This window comes from Agelaius phoeniceus, chromosome 2, assembly GCF_051311805.1.
Source record: "Agelaius phoeniceus isolate bAgePho1 chromosome 2, bAgePho1.hap1, whole genome shotgun sequence".
In the NCBI taxonomy this organism is placed as follows: Eukaryota; Metazoa; Chordata; class Aves; order Passeriformes; family Icteridae; genus Agelaius; species Agelaius phoeniceus.
Window position 1 is genome coordinate 30434823 of NC_135266.1, and position 25398 is coordinate 30460220.

General features: G+C 43.1%; 1 protein-coding gene across 1 annotated transcript in view; it reads right to left on the bottom strand.

Annotated features, from left to right (window-relative positions):
- Window positions 1-25398, bottom strand: part of MAP4K4 (mitogen-activated protein kinase kinase kinase kinase 4) — a 165741-nt gene that overhangs the window by 68591 nt on the left and 71752 nt on the right. The window contains exon 3 of the mRNA XM_077173407.1: window positions 17868-17924. Within this exon, the coding sequence (XP_077029522.1) occupies window positions 17868-17924 (57 nt within the window). The remainder of the gene's footprint in view (window positions 1-17867; window positions 17925-25398) is intronic.

The window sequence follows — 25398 nt, forward strand, 5'->3', positions numbered from 1 at the left end:
GTGTGTTTGAGAAACAGGCTGAATAAATCACTGTCTGCGTAGACCATGGGAGGAGACTGCACCAGGTTTGCCAAAATCAATTTTCAAAATACTCCACAAAATGCCTTTGGTTTCTTACACCAACACTGCAAGCAAGGACTGCCTAAAAAGCTGGAAGGAGGAGGCTCGCTCCTACTCCCTTTGTCACCATCTCCACCTTCTCTTCCCTCTCTCTGTTTTGGTGAGAACTGCTCCTCTTAATGGTGACAGAGCAGAAAACAAATATCAGGTCAGTAGCTGTGACACCATCAGATCTGCACAGACCTACTGAAACCACTCCAAGCCCTTAAACCACCTGCTACTTTCTTGGGAAGGAATGGGCTCCTTCTGCAAAGGGTAAACCCAGGCCCACGAAGGATATCAGACTAGACCTGGGATTTTAGCTCCTCCCTGCTCTTCTTCATTCTCAAAACCTACAATGTAACAGCAGCTTTAAGGGTGAAAAAATACCATCATGCTCAGCTACTCTGCAGGAATATACACAAGATAAATAACTAGAAATATGTAAGCTGAGAGTAGCTTTCTTGAAGCAGACCTCTCCAACTTGCTTGTTCATGTATGAATGAGATCCATGTTTATAACCCTAGGGGTTTTCAAAGCAAGAAGGAATATGGATATTATATTTTACTTCTAAAATACACTACTGCTCAAAAACCCAGCTCTTTTAAAAATGGGAAATCCATTACCAAATGATTTACAACTGACTGACAAGATGATGATGTCTGTAATTATCAGATCCAATCACTCAAATTACAATTTACCAGCAGACACACAAACTATTTGATTCACAGTTAACATTTTTTCTTCAGCAATTGCCAGGTCCTTTCTAAAACAAGAGAGGAGACAGACAATCTCTATCAGTAACAAATGCAGCTGCTGATGAGTGGAATTCAGGGATGTCTGAGAGGGGCAAATTTCCCTTCATGTCTGTGCCAAACCCTCCCAGAGGACAGACGACAACCAGGGCTGCAACCAAAAGGCTTTTCCTTTGTGCTCAGACAGGAACAGCTGTTAGACAGGTACAAAGGTACAGCCACGTCTGGGCATGTGTGATAAGCGAGTTCTTTATAAAATTGGTTGCTGAGATTTTGATTTTCTTTGGTAGATTAACGCTGACTTATGCACACATTTAAAATCGCCCTGCACTGCCAAAGCTCTATAAAGGCTGTGCACTTTAGTGTACAAGTTAAGTGCATTTGGCACTATACTACGATGTACAAAATCATTTCCATGCAGCTGCCAGCAGAAGGGAGCTATATTCTTGGACCAGATGTTTTTGTTGTCGGTGCTGCCAAGCACGCCTGGAAACCTCACAGCTGAGCAGTGCTGCAGGAGTGAATGAACAATGAACAGAGCCACAAGATGCTCATGTCCATCTATTAAATGGGGTGTCACAGTCCCCTCTCTCCCTTACTCCTGCTCTCTGAGCAAGGAAGCCGTGGATGGCCAGCTAATTATTTACCTGTCCTAGAAGAAAAGCCTTTCTGCCTCCATCAGGATAAATAAAAGTAAAAACTGCTTGCAAATATTATACCCCAGCTGCATTTACCCTCAGCTGGGAAGGCGACAAAGAGACCTTGATTAACAGCCAAGAAAATAGGACTGGAAAAAATATAAAACAGTCCTAATGCTACAGTACATGTTTGTTTCTGCTGCTGGGCTGTGAACAGGCAAGCATTTATTAAAAAGTATTTCACTTCAAAAATCAGAGCTGCTACGGCATCTCACTTTCCAGTTTAAAAACAAACAGCTCAGATCCCAGCACAAGTCTCTCACTCTTGAGCTGAAATGCTGAGAGCAGGGGACAGAAGTCCACTTCCCAACCTCAACACCAGCTTCCAGTAAGGCTCAGCTGCTCTTTGCCCTGCTGCCCCCATGCTGAAAAGCAGGGGCTCCTGCCAGACCCTAACCTGCCACCTTTGCCTTGTCCGTCACAACTGCACCACAACGAGCAGAGGGGACCTGCAGGGACCAAAATACTGAATGGTCAGACAGCTGCTCAAAACTGCAGGTGTGCATGCCTAACAGGAACAAGGGAGTCAGGCACCAACACTCGGAAGCTGATGAGAAGAAAATGAGATTTACTCAGTCCAAAACTGTCGTGTGGCAGGCCCTACATCGACCACAAAGCCTGCAAGACAAACTGGAGAGGCCAGGCCTTCTCACCCAGAAAGAAAAAGTCCTGCCATAGTCCAGGAAGAGGTGGAAGCACATCCACCACTCCAGGAGGCTGCTGCAACCCTCCCTGGGCAGCGATGGGCAACACCGCTTCCTAGGCTTGTGGTCAGGGGCTGGCTTTGGTTACTCTACTCACTGGGCACCATACATGTTGAGAGAGGAAAGTGACATAGAAAGGCTCTGTGTGTGTGCCCATGTGTGTGTGTGTGTGTTATGAGCCTGCTGTGAGCTCTGGAGGCTCTTTTCTCAAGCAGGCAGTTCAGACAGGCACAGCCCACTCCTGTAGCACAAACGCCTGTAAAAAGTGAAACTCAGCAACCTGATTGTAAAATAAAAGCAGGCATAACATGTTTTACTGAAATCCCCCAATACATAATATAATCTGATCTCCCTCAGAAAAAGCATTGGTTTGGTTTCCCCAGTCTGCAACAGCCACCACATACCCTGTGCCAAGCATGGCCCCAGCCTGCCCAGCCAGCATCTGCATTGGAGCTACACCCAAAGCAGTGCCTTCCTTAAGGATATATACAAAAGTTTGGAGTTAAAAAAAAAAAAAATCCAGCAAAAACCAAGAAACATGGTCTCTCTTGTTCAGATAAATAACTGGTTGCCCTCCCAGGGATTTTTCTGTTAAAATAAAAGTAATGCTATCACTACAGAGTCTCAGGGGAAGATGACTCATAAGCAGGAAAGGGCCTGTAATTTTGTGCTCAGGGTATTCACCCCAATAGATATTACAACTTTTTACTATGCTAGTCTGGTAACATGATTAAGTAGCAGTCTGAAGAAATCTTCCCTTAATCACACTTGATTTGAAACCAAACTATGAGCAATTAGCCCAGCCAAAATGCATGAGAGAGACAGGGAAGGCATTTACATCCAAAAGACGAAACCTAGATTGTTCGGAGAGCTTCAAAATTCAGGAGGATAAGGTTGAAGGCACCGGATTTGCTCAGAGCAGAGCTGTGTGACAATGAAGTCATGCACAAAGGGACAGCTGCAGCAACCCTGCCAGGTCCAGCTCTACAACCAAGGCAAGGATCCACTGGTTGGTTTGGAAACATTACCAAGCAGTATAGAAGCAGCAGAAATCCCACACACAGCAAATCAGACCTCTCCAATAGCTGGAGAGAGGCTGCTAAGTGAAAGACCATGTGTTGCAGAGGTCAGCTTCTGCCAGACTAAGGTATCTGAACAAAGCCTGTCATGGCTGAAGGCTCCTCTCCTGCAGTTTCCTGCAGCCTAGTCCCTTCAAAAGCCACATATAGAAATCCCAAAGTCCACTCAAAAAGAAAAGTCTCACAGAAACTGATGGTTAAATGGGTTAAGCTTGTCTTTGCTGGTTTACTAAAAAACGATGCACACCTACAAAAAGCTTTTAGATGTGCTCTAGATGGCATGAATTGGAAAGTGAGGTTCAGGGGGTGCAGAATAAGGAAAGAAAGAATAGGGAGGCTATTATAAAGACAGAAAAACATAATATTAGTACTACCACCACTGGTAATAATAATAAAATAATAATAAAAAATTCTAAGGTTTTGGGTGCCTTTTTATTTTCTTTAACCAAAAAATTCTCCCCAAAACAGCTCCATCTGTAGTCTCTGAGCATCTGGGGCTTTCTGCCAAAGTGATCAGTAGCAGAGAGCTAGCATTTGTCTCTGAATCGCAGCCATTATGTGCTTCAGTGTTCCCACAGCACACAGAAACTGGAGGCACTCACAACTCTTCCTGGGCTAAGGCTGAGCCACTGATCCAAAGCACGAAGGATGAGGGCAGAGCATGTGTGCTGCTGCATATAAAGGCAGGGCACGATGGAAAGAAAAGGACATTGCTGGTTTGAATGACCTATAAAACTTCCTGACTGAAAGCGGGCTTGGCTGAGGGCAGCTCTCCAACTTGCTGGCAAGCCTCTTCAAAGCAAGACACCCAGCTAAAGGTTGTCTCTTTCGTACAATACATCCCTTATTCCCTCACGCCTCTCGTTCGTGAGCAGACGCTCCTCCTGAGGAGCCCCAGAGAGCACATCCATGCCACAGCCACGGCCCAGTTTTGGCCACCCCTCCACAGTGTTGGCCTGGAGAGTGGGCACATGCCCATGCACACCAACAACCTGCACATTACAGTCACATCCCTTCAGGGAAGTGCAGGGCTCTGCAAAACCCTTAAAGTGGCGTCAGCTGCCCACCAGCCCTACTTGCCTCACACCTGTTTTTCCATTCATCTCGTAAAGATTAAAAGAGAAGCTTAAAAAAAAAAATTATTGAAAAAGTTCCCTGAACAAAAGATGCAAAAAAACTGCTGAACACCAATAGGTTCCTAGCAGCATAACTAGAACATCTCTGTTATGATGCTGTGTGTATTAGGTTTCAGAAGAAACATTTGGCTCCTGACATCAGGTAGGAGGCAAGCAGGATTCTCCCTCTGAAGCCCTCTAGTGATGGCCAAAAGCAGAGCAGTCACACATCTATTTGCTTTGAGTGCAATCAGGAGGAAAATGCAGAAAAACACCTGCACAAGCTATCCCTGCTCCTTTGCCACACCAGGAGCACAGAACAGCACATGGCACCGCCCTGAGCAGAGTGTTTGTGACTGTTTATCCATGCCCTGAGTAGCCATTTGTCCTCCAAAGGCTGATGAATATGGGTATTTTTGTAAACAATCATGGATTAAACCTCTAATCCAAACAGGAACCAATCTATCCAGAGTGGTTCTTAATCAAGACTCGCCAAAAAAAAAAAAAAAAAAAAAAAAAAAAAAAAAAAAAAGAAAATTCGTAAGAATATAGGCTTGATACTAAATGTCTTTTTCCCCCAGTCTCAAACACTGAATTCCAACTTTTTTATCTATATTGACCTGTAGCATTAGGCTCAATTTCTGCTCTCCATTGAATATATAGCTCCTGAATATATGAATTCCCACAAGTGTATATATTCATCCCATGCATTATGAAGCTGCAGAGAAAACCAGTAGAAGAAACATCTTCATTTTTATCTAAGAAAATTTCCTATTAGCTGCCAGTCAGTCTTCATCCTACTCTGGATCCAGCATTGCCTCTGGGATTCTAAGTATGCAGGCCTTTCCTAGGAAACAACAACACACTGCCCAAACCCACTGAAATGCACTCTTCTGCTTTATCAACCAGCTGGATGAAATTCACTTATTACAGAACTAGCTATATAAAATATATAAAAAGGACATTGAGGTGCTCAAGTGTGTCCAGAGAAGGGCAACAAGGCTTGTGAAGGGTCTAGAAATCATGTCCTATGAGACACAGCTGAGGGAGGGGGATAAGGAGGCTTGGGGGGACCTCATTGCTACCTACAACTGCCTGAAAGGAGATGTAGTGAGGTGGGAGCTGATCCCTTCTGCTGTGCCTTCAGTGAGAGGACCAGAGGAAACGGCCTTAAGCTGACACAGGGGAGATTCAGATTAGATATTAAAAAGTAAATTTCACTGTTCAGGTGGTCAGGCATTGGAGTTGGTTGCCCAGGGAGGTGGTGGAGTCACCATCCCCAGAGGTGTCTAACAGCTATGTGGATCTGGTGCTGGGTGATGTGAGTTAGTGGTTTAGGGGTTACAGTGATAGTGACAGGTGAGCAGTCGGACTGGATGATCTTGTAGGTCTCTTCCAACCTTGGTGATTCTTTGATTCCATGATATTTTTTATATGTCAGAGTGGCAAATGATTAGATGCATCATATGCAAACAATGTTAAGATGAGCACTGTTTCCCACAGCAAGGCCTGCTCTAACACCTTATATAGCTTAAGAGCACTTTATTGACAAAGAAAATTTAATTCATGCCAATTTAATTCATATCTAACTGCTATGTGGAGGAAAAATGAGTGACATTCAGCAAATTAGCAATGCTACCATCCAAGCACACACAGCAAGGGCAGGCTGGGCTTTTGACTCTGGACTTGACTTAAAGCAAACAGATGTCTTTCAGAGGTAGATCTACTTTGGCTACCTGGATTAGTCCACTAAAGGGTTGTTTTCCTTTGCCATTCACTAACCAAAGCACCATTAAACTCAGGGTTAACGAGGCTCTTTGCCTGCAAACATGGGGCATGATCCACAATGCAGTTCAGCTAAGCCAGCCTCCCACAGGTCACCAGGTCAGAGGCAGCTGGCATCACACATCCTCAGCACAGGTTTTCCAGCTCCACCATTGGAACTGAGCTTGCCACACAGCAATTCTTTGCTCTGCTATTATCCTGAACCCTGGAATTCAGAATCCAAATGAATGTTATGGAAATCGTCCAAAGCAGAAAGTGAAATAGTTTCTAAGGCAAGCAAACAGACTAAAAATAGCCTGTTACACAGTGGAAAGAATCAGAGGGTAGGGGAATCCCTGCATTGACCTTTACATTTCATTCTTTATTCCTAAATCTGCAGGTTGAAGTGCTACAAACAGTCCCTCAGCAGTTACAGCAGGTGGCTGAGAAAGATGCAGCCAAGATGCTGGAAAGGCGTTGCAGGTGGCTTTCCTCCTGGATTTGCACTGCAAAGGGATGATGGCTCAGGGTTCCTCATCCAGCCTCACAACTCTAACCCTTTGGAGATGATGCTTGCAGGCCAGTTCCCAGAAGCTGCCACTTCCACTCCCTGTCCTGCCTGGCCCCTCTCACCCACCCCCTGGCCAGCTTTAGCAAGGGCAAAAACAGTAGGAAGCTAATCTATATGTATTTTTTAAAATATATACATATTTCCTTACCAGTGAAGCACAGGATGGGACCTGATAGATTCTGGTGTAAGGGAAACTTGGAAGGGAAGGGAAGAGAGGCAGGGCTGTCCCTGCAATAGCATCCAGACACGCAATTGTTTTTGTTGTATTGTAAAACCTTATCTCTAGGGAGAAGTACCTAGAAATGGGGAGACACCTATGTCAGGAGGAAGCCCTGTTAACACAACAGGATGCTATCTGAACATTTACAAATAGAAAATGCAACTATTCCTCCTTTTTTTTCCTGCCAGTGGGAGAAATCCTTTCCTGAGTTTACACATACTTTGTTTACATTTGTAGGCACAGAGGATGAGTTTGCACTTACATGCTAATCCATCCACTTTTACATGATCAGTGCCAACTCTTAAAATTTGTGTTGGAAATCAAGACTGGGCTAGGTACATTTCCCAAACTTTTTAATCAGAACTGGGGAGCAGCAGCAATTCTGACATAGAAACAGATATCTCCCCTCAGGGACTCAAATTTGAGTGCAGACTTGTTTGACCATGCAGCCCCCTCTGATCTATAAACCAGTGCAACTCTATTATTTTATAATCAATGCAAAGCTGCACATTTTAAAAATTGCTGCAAAGGAGTGTAGTAAGAGAAGCAGAAAGACAAATTCAGAATGAAAATCAACAAACTCATTTATAAAAATCATTTTGTCCCACAGGCTCAAAGGGAGGCAACTGCAATAAAAAAATGCTAGTGAAAAGGGAGCTGAGGTAAAATATGCAAGAGACAACTAAAACCTTCTGTAATAATGCTGCCTTTGCATCAGTGTTTCCACAGCAGTGACTCAGGGCTGCCTGTCCTGCAGCCCCAGCCAGGACAGGTTAGCACAGGGGGAGCCAAGCAGCCACCAGGATGCTCTCTCTCCCTGCCCAATTACATTTCCATTCAGTAAAATATTCCACATGAGAAAATTATTTTCAAGGATCATGGATGCTCTCCTTTCTTACTCTTGCAGGCAGAGCCATGGTGCTTAGCCAGGACAGTAAGAGCTATTCCAAAGGTCTGTGGGCTGCTGCATTTACACTAGGATTTCCACTTAGTTCTTACCACATCTAGAATCAAACACTAAAACTTGGTTCAGGAAGAAGGTGCTACAGTGGAAAATATTCCTGCTGAAGAGAAACACTGCAGAAACACCTCATACACCAGCACACAAAAGCTGAGCTCACTTCTGGAACTGGCCCCTCCACTAGGCAGAGAGAGGGACACTTGTGGAGGCACCCATCATCTTACAGAATGAGGTGCAAAAGAGAGCAAGTATTGGAACTCCCACCTCCGTATTTTGGACCAGTGATGTGCTAAGTACAAAACTACCATTTTACTTGGTGGATGTGAGGCAAAACACAACACCCACGTGCTTGCTGTCCACACAGGAACAGTAGCACTTCTGATAGTTAGCTTGTTCACTTCTCAGAGATTCATCTTTCAGAACTAAACACTGATGAAGTGTTCAAGAAACAAAGCCTGACATTAAAAAAAAAAAATCAACAGGTAAACATCACAGCAAAAATTTAAAAAATGCCTCTGTGGCCAGATTCCCATCACCCTAATCGTGCTTGAAGCAGGGTCTTAATAAAAGAGAGCAAAATTAAACCGTGTGCTTATTATGAAGCACCAATCTTTGCAATTTAATGACAACACCATTGCACTTCTCTCTAAAGTGTTCTCCACACTTTATTTAATGCTTTCTGACAGAGAAACTACTTTCTATCTAGAGGTATGTAGGAGGAGCCTTGTATGGAGCTCCTATGTACACAGGAGCCTTGTTGGAAAGGATTTGAGACATTTAGGGGCTCTGGAGAAAAACAGAATCTTCTCCTACACTGATCAACTGAACTAGTTTGCAAAGCGTCTTCAAGGCTCTTTCAACACTAGCTCAGCTGTGTGCTTTCCACTGCATATTTAAGAGATTGGGCACAGGGGAAGCAGAACACTTTAAGCACTGGGGCAGTGTTTATTGTGGTTACAAACCAGCTTAGAGTACAATGAATTCCCAGGTCCTCGAGCATTAGCACTTGCTACCATAATCTCTAGATCCAGGAGCTGGGCTTTAAGACTCTATTTTAGCCAACAATTCCATAGAAAATCATTCAAACTGTGCCTTGCAAAAGAAGCACTGTCAAGGGACTTAGAAAAAACATTTTTGACTCATTAAATATTGGAGAATAAGACTGCTATTTTATCTTTATATATACACACAAGCATGTTAAGAAAGCAGGGGAGAGAGAGATCACACAGGATAATCTCAAATGTACAGTACTAGATTTGTGGACTCATAAACTAAAGAAAGAACCAGAGGAGATTTAAAAATGCTTGAAAGTAATTTTCATGTGCTACACTGCACAGAACTTTTTCCTTAAATAAAAATGAAGTGATCTACTTTCTCCTCATGATTTACTGCAAAACAGTGGCCAGCTGACTGATAATGGAAGGTGGCTAAGGTCTGCCTACCATTTTCAAAGCAGAGGCTATAAATTTCGGCCCCTCCCTTCTCCATGCAGCCTGCCAGTTTTCACATAACTTGTCAGGACTTTGTATCTCCGGAATTTCTCCTCCTCATTAAACTTGGCTGAAGTCGACCAGCAGATCCAAATGGTATTTGGTGGAAAAGAAGGCAGGACATGCTCAGTATCACCAAGAAGCCTCATTTCCTTAGGAAGTCAAGATAAAAATATGGAATGCTGCAGCAAAAACAGGAGGAGCCCAGAGGCAGGTGCAGTTTATAAGAATACAATTAAACACAGTCAAGAGAGATTACATTTCAGGCAGATATATCGCCTTTAATATAAACAGAGAATTAATTTCCCTGACTTTGATCCTAATGCCCAAGCCAGATTTTAAAGTGTATCTCTGAAAGATAGCAGCTTATACTGGACCTGGGATCTTTTGGTTGCCTATGCAGACAGGAAGAATACTCAGCAGACCCGAGTTCAGCCTAGAAACCTGCTAAAACGAAAGCACAATGCTCTGTCACAATCCTTACTGGTTTCACTCTGCCCAAACTGGCAAGAGCACACATGCTCTAACACTGTATTGACAGGGCTGCCTTGTTATCCTTGAGTAGACAGTGTGTCTGACTCACTGGGGGTAAATTGAGCTGTGCTGTGTCTGATAGAAATGATAAAAAATGCAGTCCCATACTTTTTGCTATTATCTGCATACAAAACATTTGTTTCCCATCAGAACTCGAACCTCTTTAGACAGCTGAGACAATCAGAGCTCAGCACTGGGGAAGGCAGCAGCAAATCACCTGCACTGAAGCCACCTGCACAAATGCTCCTCTCAGCTCAGAAGAAATGCTCCATCACTTGAATTTGCACAGGTTATTATTGCTCAAATTCATGTTAGAGCAGGTATGACCTGTAGGGTAAAATATCTCAGCTGTGAAAGCATCTGCATGCTACCCACATTAATGCTAACAGTGGTGAAGGCTCAGAGTCCAGGACACAGACTGATGCCAGCAGTCACTTGTATACATATGAAACCACATGTCATTAGTGACCTCTTTGTCACTGCTAACAGCAGGACTTCAGATGATTGCAGGTATCAAGCCTCATGACTGAAGAAAAATAGGCACAGTATTAGAGCATAAATGCATGAGTATTGCCCACCTGGACAAGTAACAGTGCCCAAGGATGGTAACAAGTTCACCTAGATGACTTACTCTTTCTTTCTCAGTGTGTCACTGCAGCTGCACCATCAGACCAAAGGAAAGAATTTTTTTAACAAGTCCAGACTTGTCCAAAGAACTCAAGACTTGCAGAGAAATCTTCTTAATATGCAATCCTATTCTTCTGCTATAGAAGTCAGCTGCAGCCATTTCCATTATGCTCCAATATTAAACATGTGCTCTCACATACTGATGAGCAATAACAGATCTTGGTGCCACAGCTGAGGAGCATATCCTGAGCATCCTCTGCCGTGCTATAGCAGAGTGTTATCTGCTTCTCTTAAAGCCACGTAGGGAAAATTTTAAAGCCATCTCCCTACAACAAAGGAGATTCTTCTACACTGCAAACTATAGCAAAGTTCCCTTTATGTAACCATAACTTCAGGTTGTGTCATCTAAACTACATTTCAATTTACAGAGCACTGGTAAAACATTTTCTGCTAGACAGGACAAGAACCCTGCACACCAGACATAAGCATACAGATGAGAAGGCAGAGTCAACACTGCTTTCTTTACACTTCATTCACATTATGTTCCACAATCAACTTTGAGCATGAAGCCACTGCCCAGCCTCAACTGAAAAAGCCATGCAACAGGAATCCTACTCAATGAGCACCATGAAACCTTTACAGCTAAAGCTCTATGGCTGTTGAGAGGTGCTGCAATGGTATCCTCAAGGATCTTCATGGCAAAAGGAACATATCTGTTTCTTTCAACCTTGAAACAGTCAGGTTTCCAAAAGAAGCTTGTTAAAATACATAGAGAGGTATGCCCACAAGGACAACTGAGATGGGCTGTGCATGCAAAGTGTCTTCCTCTCAGGTGGAAATCTTGCATAAGGAGAAAACATAGGTTGAAATAAGCACAGAGAAACAAGCATGTATGAATGTTTTACATCCATTTTCTTCTCTGTCCTTTGCCAATTTTTCCCTCACACAGTATCAGTGCAAAGTTGCTATTCAGAGGGACACAGTAATGCGGAGCCTTAGTGCTCAACATCAGCTCTCTCCAGCAGTATAATTTCCCAAGCTGCTTGGTAAGAGCCAAAGCTTTTTCCCCTGATCTCAAACTGCCTGTGAAGCTCCCTATTCAGTTTCCTTGCAACTGCATCAAACCAGATATCCTCCCCTTTCCAAATAAGCTTCTCCAGCCTAACAATCTTGCTAACCCCTGAATAATCAGATGAAGAGAGTAGAAGTTTGCCCTTTATCCCAACTGGTGCCAGTACTGCTCCAGGAAATTTCTTGGGTTGAGTCCAGAAATTGAAGCTCTGACTTAAACCAGGTGTTAGATGCGTCTGCCTTGCTGGGAGATAAAGTCACTGCTCCTTGTAAGGACAAAAGGCTTTTCAGAGTTAAATGTCATTCTACTCTGTTAGAACTATGAGCTGGCAATCCAAGAAATTTCCCAGCCACCCAAGGGCAGGGGTATTGTGACACGTCTGGCACCCTTGCAAGGCTCTATGCCCTGCCCTCGCCCTGAAGATGGACAGGACCACCTCTGCCTGACCCAAACAGGAGTCTTGCAGAATAAAAAGCAGCATGGAGCTGCAGCAGAGCCCAGTCCCACACAGACACCAGCACCCAGGGCTGAACCTCCTGGCATCAGGTCCATGGAAAAGCAGAGGGGAGAACTGTGCCAAGCTGCTGGGCAAGGGCAGAGGTAGGTGAGGGATCTCAATTAAAGAAGGAAATAGTCAATTATACAAATGCTCTGCAGTTCAACAAAGGCTGCCCTACTGGCTGCAAGACTATTGTAGCTCTTTTTGACCTCCCCCAAACCAGATGTTACAGCTCAAGGGACCACTCTGTCCAGCTCTGTTTTCCTCTGAACTGTAATATATAATTCCCAGCAACTTTTTTTTTTCCTTAGCCTAATCCCTAGAAGAGATCAGAGGTTAATCAGCTTCAGGAGAACTGGACAGCAGGGCTGTCAAGATTGTAAATAGCTTTCCTTTTTTTTTTCTTTTCCACAGAACACTTCTTTATTTTGCCAGGTAACTGTTTAACCAAAGACTGCAGAATGTTGTACAGATTAGTAGCAAGCAATCCTTCATTGCAGGGACAAGCAAGCAGAGTGCCAGTACTCTCCATGGAACAATCTGGATTTTTAGGTCCCTTATCAATTTTCCCCAATTCACATTAAGAAGAAGTGACTCCTATGAAACACTGGAAGGCCACAGACTTTTGGTAACTCAGGTAACTTTAGGTTTACTTTGGCTAACTTCATAGTAAGTACAGGCCCGGACTGGTACATAAGTACTTTATCAGGCAGCTGCACTAAGCCAGATAAAGCCAGGTAAAAGCACTGCATTCATATCTCTACACTAAAAGGATGGCCCCTATTCAGCTTCTCCAGGCTGGCTTGGCCCAGTTCTCTTGCACTGGGCCACAAGGATCTGTATTACCCAAATCTTCCAGAGTGAGCCATCAACTTTTTTTATTTTTCCTTCTTCAAATAGATTGAAATTCATGGATTGTCTTTCAGTTTTCATGGGGAAAACAAGAACATAATATTGCAAACTTTTGGTTTGGCTTATTATGTCATTTTTTCCCTCATTTTGTCTGCTAGTTTATGTGGGAACCCACGTTTTTATTTAACAGCAGTTTTTCTGCAGACTGCTTTGAGATGCCCTATGGAAAATGGACAAATCATCCACATGATTGTAGTTTATGTAGTTTATCTTATGGCCAGGTAGGCTGTAAGATAGAGACTCACAACAATCCAAGTGACTTTCCTATTGCAACAGAAATAAGGAGTCAGCAGAGTAAGGAAGATGGCAATGAGTAACTCAGGGAGCCTTTCCTGTCTAGGTGTGGGAGATGTGCCATGTTTCTCTGCAGGCCTGGAGGCTTTGGTCTGAGGTTGTTAACTTTTCTGCAGAGGACACACAGAAAGAGCAAGACGGGCAAGCTCTAAAAGCAATCCAACTTCTTTCATAAATCAGCAGGATACAGTATCCAGTTGTTTACTTAGCATAATTTTACACAGACTAGATTGGACAAGTCATGAAACACTGGGCACAAGAGCTGAGAAATGCTGCTATTAAAAAAGGCATGCGGAAAACTTCCCAAGGGATGCCAAGAGCGTGTGTGGGAAGAGGTAGGAGGAAGAAGCAGCAGCGTCAGGGGTTATAACAAACAGAAGAGAAGCAATTGTGTTTTTCCCTCAAAATCAGTTACTAAACTTTTCAAAGAGAAAAGCATTGCTGGAAGTGGAACACAGGAGCAACCCTGGAAACAACCGTGCAGCTGCAAGGAAAGGCTCCAAAGCAGTTAGAGCAGAGTCAGGCTTTAGGGTGTAAAGCAAGTTAACAGCTTGGATGCAGGCAGATTTGCCAAGTAAGCTCTGCTAAGGTTTTAAATGCTATTTGCTTCACAAGAAAACAGATTCTTCTAAGTAAACAGGGACTGCTAAATCTTGGGAGTCATGGTAATCTTACGATGATGGAAACCTAACAGTGTGGTCAGTGAGTGGAAGGGATCAACATGGACTGAACACCATCTTCTCCAAACCAGTGTCATAAAAGGAACTGAGACCTTACAATAGAAAGATTAACAACAGACTACATATAATGCCTCCCTCACAAGAAGCATGCAGCGTGAGATTCATCCTACATATGCAGATTTCGTAAAACAATTTTTAAAGCACACATATGCCAATAGCTTGCACTGTTCCCCTTTTACAGTCATTGGGCTCATTGCAACAAGGAATAAGAATAGCTTTCCATTGATGAAAACTGGTGAGGTTTTCAGTTTTATTTGTTCTACACTCCAGTGAAATTTTTTCAGCCTACATGCACTGCAGCTTTGCCCTTCAAAAGTGAAAAGAAGGCCTACCTGTGCACCATTCTGTAGTGATACCTATAGATCTTTAGGTCTTACAGTTCCATTAGCCTTTGCTTTAGTGCTGTAGATCTCAAGATCAGTAAAGATCCAGCCTTCTAAGTATTTTGCTTATTTGTTTAGAAAGGAGGAAATTAGAAGAGGCAGGGAAGTTTTATGCACATCAACAACCCCCAACATTTCAGGCAGCAGAACTAACTAGTCATAATTTATTCAAAGATCAAGCTGATAGGCTTCAGCCTACCTCCTCTTCTCTCATCCTTGCCACCATTCTTTTCAAAATTAAAATCTAAAGAGAAAACCACAAGAAAAGATGAGAAGGATGAAGAGCATTTCCACAGTGCCATGTGCACTCCAGAGTTGTAATATTTCTTCCAATGCCTCGAGTCAGAGGTTATAATACCTCATTTTCTTCACGCCAACCAAAACATTTTAAGGAAAGCCTTCACTCTGACTTTGACATCCCTCCTGTGTGGATGATCAAAGCTTTACAGCCCAGAACTGACATAACTTCACTGATCCTGAGCAATGTGTGAATTGCAGAATCATGGCCTTGAAAACTGAAAATCTGGGGTGTGCCCACAGAGCATGCCAATACATTAGGTTTTCTAATTTGTTAAGCATTTGGCAAAACAAGCACAGGATCAGAGGTATCCCAGAAGAAAGGAAGTCTTGTGTCTGTTCTCAGTTCAGGTTAGTCAGAATAATCAGATATCCCCCATGGCACCGCTTGAATTTAAGCAGAAAGGCATAACGCTGCCAATAAAACACGCACATAGGCACAAATCACCTACAGCTTCAAGCAACCACTCGTCAGAAAACCACAATTTCAGTTTTGTGAAAGTTTCCACTCAAGCCTCTTTCTCCATGGGCATGGATATGGTATTACCATTAGCAGTTCATCTAACTGTAACTCTTAAAGCAGGCAGAGAAGGTGAATTTGTGGCTGTGGTTCCCTCAGCATTTCTTTTGGAAGAGTGCTAAGGGTGGAAGTCACTGACCTCTCTGTCCCCATGTTCACTCCTCCCACTGTCCCCATAAGTTGTGGTGAGCTAGGACCAGGACGGACCCACATTGTTTGCCAGCAAAGGAGGTGTTCATGAAATAAACCCTTGAGGAACTGAGGCTATGGCTTGAGGATATGGCTGTCTCTGGCAGAAATATCAATTTGAGCTACTGGCCCTTTCCCTGATGGCCAGACTGGATCTTTTCCAGTGTCATGCCACCTTCTTCATAGCAACCACACCAGAGTTTGCAACATCATGTGCTGAACTCAATCAATGAACCAATCCAGCCTATAAGTAACCAGGGGAAGGAGAGGAGTAAGGGTATTTTAAAACTGGAACCAGAGCCTGTTCACTGATCCAGGTCACCACCTGACCCCAAGGCAGCTGTGCCTGCACAAGTGTTGGGAAACGGGCAAGGAACCAGCGAACAAGGCTGGACAAGAACATCCTGCAGCCACATCTGCCACTGAGGAAATGGTACATGCAACAGTATCACCCATGCCTGGTGTTAAAAAGTGGAGCTGAGTTAGTACAACTGGGAAGAATTTACACTTTTTAGACTCTGTGAGCTCTCTTCTTTGAAGCGAAAACACATGAGCTCCCCTGGTAGGAATGACAATGCTTTTAAGCTGCATGGGGCTAGCTAAATCTCCAAACTCCTCCCTCTGACTACTCTTCACCCCTAAAAAGCATTGTACTTATGAGGTAAAAGACAGTGCCCATATACAACTTGCTTTTCAAAACCAGACAAAAATTACAGTAAGTTTCAAAACTTACTCCTGCAATATGAACTTAGCCGTACTAAAGATATCCTAAAGACAGCATTTTTCAACTGTTTTCTTTATTCTGTGCAACCTCTCTATTACAACTGTTTGTGATTAATACATGCTATTAAAAACAGAGAGTGTGCAATAGAGCCAATCTTAGTATTATGGAAGAAGCCATTGTCATGCACAGTCCAGCAAGCTGCCCTGTGTAAAACTGCTGCACAGATGAAAACATTTGCTGTGCAAAGAACATTCACTGTGTGTCAATGTACCTTCATTCCTCTTTGGTTTCTCTGCTTGTTAACTGCAGCAAAAAAAGCATTGCCTCCTCATGAAGGCTGCCTTTGAAAATCTTCAGCTGAAAATTGATCTTTATCAAGCCATCTGACAAAAAAGGAATCTAGCTGTTGGCAGACACAACAGCTGAAGTTAGAGAGCAACAGTCACACTGCCCATCGATCACTAGAGATTCAGAGATAAGACTGAAGCCCTATCAGTTGACCTAACCCTGTCTCTTGTTTTCCTCTTCTCCTGCCTGTTTACCCATTACACCCCACCACTCATCTAGGACCTTGTGTCCAAGGCCATTTTTACTTGCTGCACCTATACCCACACTAAGCTATAAAATATTCTGCAGCAATATCCTTGCAGAAGTTTTGCTTGCTATAACCATCCTGGCCAAAGACCCCCTGCTCTGTACAATATACACGCATTAATGTTATTATTCCCCCTGTGCAAGACTGAGGAGCTCAGAAGAATATGACAGTTTGAAAAGACACAACCTCTCTCCAGAAGAGCAGTATCAGTCAAGCTTTGCAGATATCACATGGGAGTATCTCATCTGATTTTATATTTGAAGTTGTTAATTTGTGAATGGAACTCTACATACCACAAATAGAGTAACAGGGAGAAGCCCATGCTTTTCTTCATCTGTTTTGAAAACTTAATTTAAACTGATTGCTTTTTGAACAGCATAAACTGCAAGATGCCCAAGGATTCAAATATAGGCATATATTTTTATTTCTTTGACTGGGTTAATTTCCCCTCTTTCCCATCTAAAGCTCCACAGTAAATCTCCATGGGTCAGTTACTGTAACTACTTTACATTGCTGAATTCTGTTAGCAATCTGCTCATCATTCCTGCAGATGTTTCTGCTTTTAGGCTTCTTGGAACTACAAGGGACTCATTCCTTTGAATAAACATATGCCCTTTGTAGGCTGCAGATGTACCAGGGAGAACACTGTCCTCTACGACAAGCTGACACCTCATCTTCTTCTTTGGTAAAAGCAAGATGATACTTTTCAGAGAAAACAAGTGGGAAGCAAGCAACCTGAACCTTTTCCCCATCTTCTAAGAAATTTCTGTAGCACTAAGAGAGTGCTACATGCATCCAATATGCCCTGGGACTGGACAATGCAATTTGTGGAGGCCAAACGCCCCAGCACACAGGCACACAGAAATCTCAGGCAGATGGACTGGAGAGGTCAGGTCCTGCAAGCAGAGAGCAAACATTCACATGCAAGGACCATGCCTTTCAACAGAAATATGATGTAAGCCTTATACCATCTCATGATTAAATTTTACACAGTTGCTAATGAAGCAGAAGGCTCTTCTACTCACCTCAGTAACGTCCATGACCTTGATGGCTGCCAGCTGACCCGTTTTGACATGGCGACCCTGGTAAGGGAGAGAGAGAGAACAGTCAGCACCAGCATCTCACCCATCCCTTCAGCTAACACAGAGTAAAACACTTGGACAAGAGTTCCAGTCACTGGGTTTTCCCCAGCAATGATACTTCCCTTCTGATACTTCCTAGGAAATACCACAAAAGCTCTAGATAGCTAAAACAACAATAACAAATTTAAAGTGTTCCTCTTCAAATTGCAGTGCCCATTTCTTTTTCTCCACATTAAAATGATGATTATCAAGTACAAACAGGTTATATTCACAGCTTCCTTTCTGTTTTCTTTAGCAAAGCTCATAGTCAGTAATGACAGTTTATGAACATGCCAGAATAAATTCCACATGTTGCATGTTTTATTTGTATGAACCAATACCTAGTACCTAGCTGATATATTACATGCTTTACCTAGTAAACATGATTAGCCCATGATTAGGACTTAGGACATTTCTCACTGGTTGGTCTTTCCAAGTGAAAAAAGTGGGGTTTCTGCAAGGGATGCATCAGAGCTGCAAGAGCTCTCTCTGCCTGTCTCACAATGGCTAGACAAGAACAAGACGTCATCTCCCTTCAGCTGCACCACGGTACGGGTACAGTTTCTCAGTACAGCTGGAGCTGACTTAATAGATCCCAGCTCCTGCAGCAGGGAGCTCCTACCCTTCCTTCCTCTGCCTCCTTCCAGCCTCCTGTCACATATTTCTCCCAGGAGCACTGAGCTCCTTCTGGCACTCATTGTATCATATGATAAGCTGATTGAGATCACTAAAATGGCAGAAAGTTAACACAGAAAAAAAGCAAACTGTGGGGTGGGGCAGGGGATTGCAGTCCAGGAAATTAAACTGGTTTGTTCTGCAGTGAAAACAGAGCTGGAGCCAGCAGGATGCAGATCACAGGGCTGGGAGGCAAGCTGCATGGCAGGCCCCTCCAGCCCTGGTGGGCTGTAACTCGCCTCAGCTGACTTCTAACAAAAGCCTTTTTCTCTCCAATGTATGTTTACACGAGGTAGAGACATCAATTAGCTGTTGTGTACTTTTTTTCCTAAACAAGCACTTAGAAATGGTCCCAATATTGGTATTTTCCAGCTCTCCATTGTTACATTCAGCAGTGTAACACCCAGCAGTCTATCCTAAACCAGTCAAACAGCCCAGGCTCCCAACCACTTTCCCAAGCACCATCTCCAAATGTTCTTATCTGCATCCGTCAAGCTCTCTAGCAACAGGTATGCCCATTAAATGTCTTTGCTTTTTTCACAAATAATGATAAGAATGCAACTAAACATTTAACTGAAGTCATAGTTCCTTCATTTCTCTCCTCAACAATTTCTGAGTTTCCTAGGCAGAAACCTATATGATGGACATGAATAGTGTACTTTCTGCCTGGACTAACATTAACCTCTTTACAAGGTCTTTTGAGACTGGCACCCCAGAACTGAAGCACCCCAAACCACTAGTCTCTTTAGAGAAATCCTGACCCTTTCACACCTTACAATGCCCTCCATGGAAGTAATGGCCAGGCATTACTGGTGCACTCAGAAGGATGAAATGCTGCAGAATTCACTGCCTCAGCTTTCTTCCACAACTCTTCTTGTGCTTCACTCTCCCCCTTACTAACCAATCCACGTGCTTTCTATAAATACATTACTGTGCTCAGGCTTTGCTTGCTCTGTAAACTGGCTTTACCACAGGCATTTCTTTTTACAGCTTGGTCTCAAGCTGGTTTTCATTTTGAAACAAAGTTAGGGGTCGTAACGTGTGCAGTAGTCAACACTGACCTCACCTTGACCTTACTACTTCTTGAACCAAAGTCTTTCAGCAAGCCCAGGAGATTTCCAACTCCAATTTCCCACCATGGACGTCTGCCTAATGACAAAAGCCTGTGGTCCTCTCCTCAAGACTTACCATGCCACAAGGAAGGAGGGGAAAATGGCTCACACTGAGGTGGAAAAATGCCTACTCTCAGCTCTGCCCCCATTTTCCAGCTTTGTTGAAGGAAGTTGAAAGCCCAAGGACATGGGAAGTGCAGTTTTAGGTACAAAAAGAATATGCTAAAGATAACAGAGAAACAAAGACATCTCTGAAGAAAAAACGCTCACAACACTAAGGAGGTCTGAGGAGAGAAACTTTTTTTAAAAAAGCAGTGAAATACAGTTCCCCATTCACTCTGCAGCAAAGTGGAGGTGCTAAAATGGTGGCAGAATATACTCAAGCAGAAAATGTGGCATGCAGAAGAGCAAAGTAGCAGGACAGGATGCCATTTTCATGGAATTTTTACTCTATTTGTCTTTTTAAATCTACTAACTACTGGTGGGCTTGCTATTTCCAGAGAGACACCTAAAATTTCCAAGTGCTCGACTTCACAGCTTTTCTGAAGTCAATGTTCCTCCCTGTGAGACTGGCCCACTCAGGATGACTAATGTGCACCAGCCCCACCACATTTCCCCTGCAGCTTTACGGGATCCTGCTGGTGCCTCCACGAGTGTCCCTATGAAATCTGGGGCCAGCTACAGCAGAACACAGCCACTGCTCATGTTTCACTCTGCTTCTTCTGGGAGAGGAAAAGCTTCCACATAACCCTCCTAAGGGACTGAAAGCAAGGGAACTGCAGAGTGTGGGAAGTGTGGTCTGCTCAGTATCCCAGACCAAATTTAAACCCTGGTCACTTCAGAATATTGTTTAAAATTACTCCAAATACCCTTTTCATAATGTATAGAGCACTCATACTCTAAAAATCTGCAACATATGGGGGGGAGGAGGAGGGATGGCCTGCATGACATTAATTTATATGAGAGAGGTAAAAAAGACATTTGAAGCCACATTCTTTTCATTAAAAATATTTTCAGAGGTCGGGAAAAAACAAACACCACAAGCACAGCATATAAGCATGAGCAGAGAGTTTGTTTGTTTGTTTATTTGCTTAACAGCTCTGCTCAAGAACAGACCTGTCAAACTATTAGCATGCTGGTATAATTTTGCTTGCAACATGAAATGGCTAAGCATTCCCATTTTGGAAACCAATCGTCAGATTTTCACGGCCAGCTTTTGCTTTGGAAAAATTTGTCAGTGTTAAAGAGAGCAATAATAAAATTGCAATGTGATCGAATGTGAAGAAAGAACTGCAGAAAATCATAGATGGGAGAAACCCTCTGAACTCAAATCTCCTGGGATTAAAATTTATTTAAATTCTGCTCACAGGGCACTTTACAAATGCAGTAACCATCAAGGCTCCATCCAGACACCACATCTCAGCAACACCTCTCCACTGGGATAGCATTTTTCATGCAGAATGAGGCCTCTGCTTTAGTGCAGTGTGGACACATGGCCCCTCGGGGCATCCAGGCATCCCCATGGCAAGGCAGAGCTTCTTGCAGCTTTGTTTCTCCAGGCAAATTGTTAGCAATTACCATTTAGATATCTGAAAAGCTCTGCAATATTGCAAAATGCAACCCATGCGGACTGAAAACAGCAGGTTCTTAAAATATTGCCAGGCGCCAAATATCAGAGGCTGAGGATCACAAGATACTGTCCCACAGCCAGAATGCTGTGTGGATATGAAACGTGCCATGTAGACAACAGCAACCTAGAAGGATCTTGCAAAGCATAAGGTGACTGTCTCCAAAGCCAATGGACTGAGGAAGCTGCAGAGGTTTCTTCAAACAGTGGCACAGCAACAGGTAGAAAAGGCTACCTCACCCTGAGAGTGAGAGTTTGCCTCTTACTGGGTTTCAGCATGGGAACCACAAGAAAACATCAGCACTGTCAGCTTGTCCCCATGGAAATGAGCCTGCCAACACATTCCCTTCATTTAGACCACATTAAGATTTTATTCACCAAAATTTCTGAACTACTTCTTGTTTCTTACACATTCTCCCCACTTTTCTCTCCCTCATTTCACGGTTCTATTCATATTAAAGCACTTGGTTTATCCTCCCAAGGAAGCAGCCTAAGAATATTTTTAAGAGTGCTACTTGTACCACTGCATTTTTAAATGGCCTTTTGGGATGAGCAAGTCAATGGAATTGAGGCTGCCAACCTCAAATCTTGTCCTCTTTCTTCTCATGCAGATGACTGCAAGTTCATATACATAGAGCTGTAGTTCTTCTCATCAACACAGCAATTTAACTGGATCTTAAACTGAATCCACTACTTAAGCACATTCCTAGTCATGTCTGATAGCAATATGGTGTTTATTTCTCATCTCAGTGGGCTTTATGCATGTTGAAAAGCAGAGGGGCAAGGGGAATCCGTGGTAGACTGCCAAGATCTGCAGAACATAATAAATTTCAAGTCTTCCCACACCCTCCAAGTCAGTTAATACACCTACTTCTTGCCTCTTTCTTACTTTGCACACATTATTACTGTAAAATTTTTAGTTTAGAAAGGTTCATAGGCAAGTGGTGTTATGTGCTGTTTTTCATGGTGCTCTTTTTCTATTGTGCCTTAATGTTATCAAAGAACTATTCAAATTAAGTGCAAAAGAAATTCCATCAGTTAATTTACCTCTTTTCCCCACCCTACCTTCCCCAATTACCCAAGATATTTATGTCACAGTAACGTATTCTCCTACTAACACAGTTTCAGACCTGTGTATTAACGTGCCTCTGGGAGGCTGTTCCTGGAAGCTTGCTCCCCAGCTAAATGGCATGGAAGCAGCATGTGGGGCAACATCACACATTAAGGAAGGAATGCACCATTTGTGACTCATTACTTGCAAGTTTGGGTTATCCTGTGCTCTGTACACAATTAAGTCTTTGGTAAACTTCTCCCAGCTCCCAGTATTCTATGCTGACAGTTGCAGAAAGAAGAGGAATTGATTTGAAAAAAACAAACGAACAACTAATCCAATTTCAGTTGCCACACTGCACACAGAAGCAGCAGATTTAGACATGCCATCAAGTCAAAATAGCACAGCACCACCTCTTAGTAGTGAGTGCTGTACAATGCCCCGATGGCAAACATAACTTTCCATTTCACTTCTCATTCAGTTGATTCTTAACTCCTACCAGCCTGAGGCCACAGGCCATGAAGCAATCACTCTGTTATTGGGTTGCACGCCCCAGTGCAATAAATGATAACTTATTATTCCAAGGCATGTTTACCATCAGCTCTTTCTGTCACTTGGCAACATAGAAAGTTGTAGACTGATCAACTTTGCATTGTGAAAACTTGGACTCTACGTGGCATTTTTTTCCACCCCCTGAAAAGATCAGGTCTACCCTGTGAAAAGCATTGGGAGTAGTGCTTGTGGAGGAAACAGAACATATTTTTGACAGGCAAAAAGACAGAATGGCACAAAGTGAAAACAACCTCCCTGGTCAAAACCAAAAACTTAAATAATAAATAAATAATAAAGTGTTCTTAAGCAAAAAGTCTACCTAACTACATTTGCAGCCAAAATTATGCTATTTCTACTGATACAGCGTTCTAATAATCATATGTTCCAGCAAAGGAGATGAACATGTAAACAAAAAGGATAATGTTTATCTGGCATGAAAAGTACTTCCAGAATAAAATCGAGCAAAAAAAACTGACTGCAAAAACAAGGAAAATCACTGCAGAAATACACAAGAAGTCATCCCGTTAGATGATTTCTAAACCCAAACCAACCAGAGCTGTTAAAGACTGTCACTATAAAGTCAAAGACAGGACAGAGCTCTTGTGTTTTCCTTCTGTCTAAATCTTGATATCAAATGCCTGGAAAGCAAAACAGAAAATAACATACTCTCTATTCTGCTTTTGATATCCACAGGCTCACTAGCTGCCTATTGAAGAAATAATAATGACAATTTACTCATGCATAGTACTGCATTCTGTGAAATAATGCACAGAAAGATACACAGTTATTATCGGTTTTGTTCTTCTGAGTAGAGAGTGAAAAGATGTTTCCCACTAGGAAGAAAAAAAGAGAGTTCTATTCACTGACTTTTTACTTTGATTCCTAGTTTTGTGGTAGCTTTCCCACTGTGAAAGATGCTGGATATACATTATCAGAGGCATTTCCTTCTCCCAAACAGCTCATTGCCTAAATAGGAAGAAAAGCAAGGGGAGGGGGGGAGAAAGGATGGTGGGAAAAGCATGGCAGAAAGCCACAATCTAACTTTCCCAGGATAACAACAGGTCAATTGCAGAGCTCAGTCAGAAGGCATCTCTGCTGACTCCCAGCACACTGCCCAGCAGCCCACCCCCCTCGACACAGCCACCGGCAGGAGATGTTTTGGTCTGATGGGAGAAGACAGAAAGAGAACTGCAAAGGCAGGCAGTTCTCTTGACAATTCACCTGGAAAACAACACCGATTCCCCAAGGAGCTTTGAAAGATTTGCCTGAGGCCTGACGTTCATGCAGGTTTCAGTTCACAGCCACTGAAACACTTCACCTGGCAATAGATTAAAAAAGATAGCAAGAGAAGGGGATGTTGCAGGGGAAAGGGGAGGGTAAGAGGAGTGAAGCTGTGCAGTTTAAGACTATGGATGGTCCTTTGTTAATCCAGTCATGTCAACTGCAGTCCATTCAGCCAACTGGGATCCCTTCAAGACTGCTCATTTCCTGGCTCAAATGGCACAGAACATTCCCTTACCAAGTGAAGGCTACAGACTTCCCTGTTATTCATTCCTCAAATACCAAGCAGGAAAGGCTGACCAACAGGGGTTTGCTGGCAACACTGGCAGCAAGGCTGCCACGCATTTTCACACGAGGCCACAAAAACTTCACACACTTTTTGGAAGATACGCTGTGCTGAGTGCTGCCCCTCTGCCAGACACCTCAGTCATCGGCTGGGCGCTGCATCAAGCCCTGCTGCTCTGCAGGTGATCACCATAGCTTCCTGCACCACACCAGGTGCTGCTTCTAAAGGGGCTCTTGAGCTATCTGGCTTGAGACCCCACTCTGGACGATGCCCTCTTCAAGAGCCATACTTGAAGTCATCATCCCATTCTTCCAGTCACCACCACACTGTGTCCAGATTTAGTGACCTTTACTGAGACCACCATCACTCATTTTCTCTTAGAATAGATCTGCACCCTCAGCTGCCCAAAAAGAAGATTTTATTAATCCTTGTTTTTTTTTTTTTTTCTGGTTTGAAACCTTCCTAGATGATTTAGTTAGCACACTACTGAAAAACACAAAAAAATCCCCAACTAACTTAAACAAAAGAAAATAATTAAATCAGAATAGAGGCATACCTCCCACATGGACACAGTTGGCTTAGAGCACATTTGGCTTCCTTTGGAAACATCACCTAAAATCAGCTGGCCCCCATTCAAACCTGTTCTTCACCCTACCTTAATGGCTTTACCAGTCCCTAAACACACCCCTCCTAACACCGATTTGTCTCTCTGGATGCCCTGCAATGGTCTCTTTTACGTACAACAATTTCTTTCTGGCAACTATAATTAAAAATGAGCCAGATGGAGAACATCAAGAAAATAATTTAGATCAAGATTATAAAACATGTACTTGTAGATACAAAATTACATG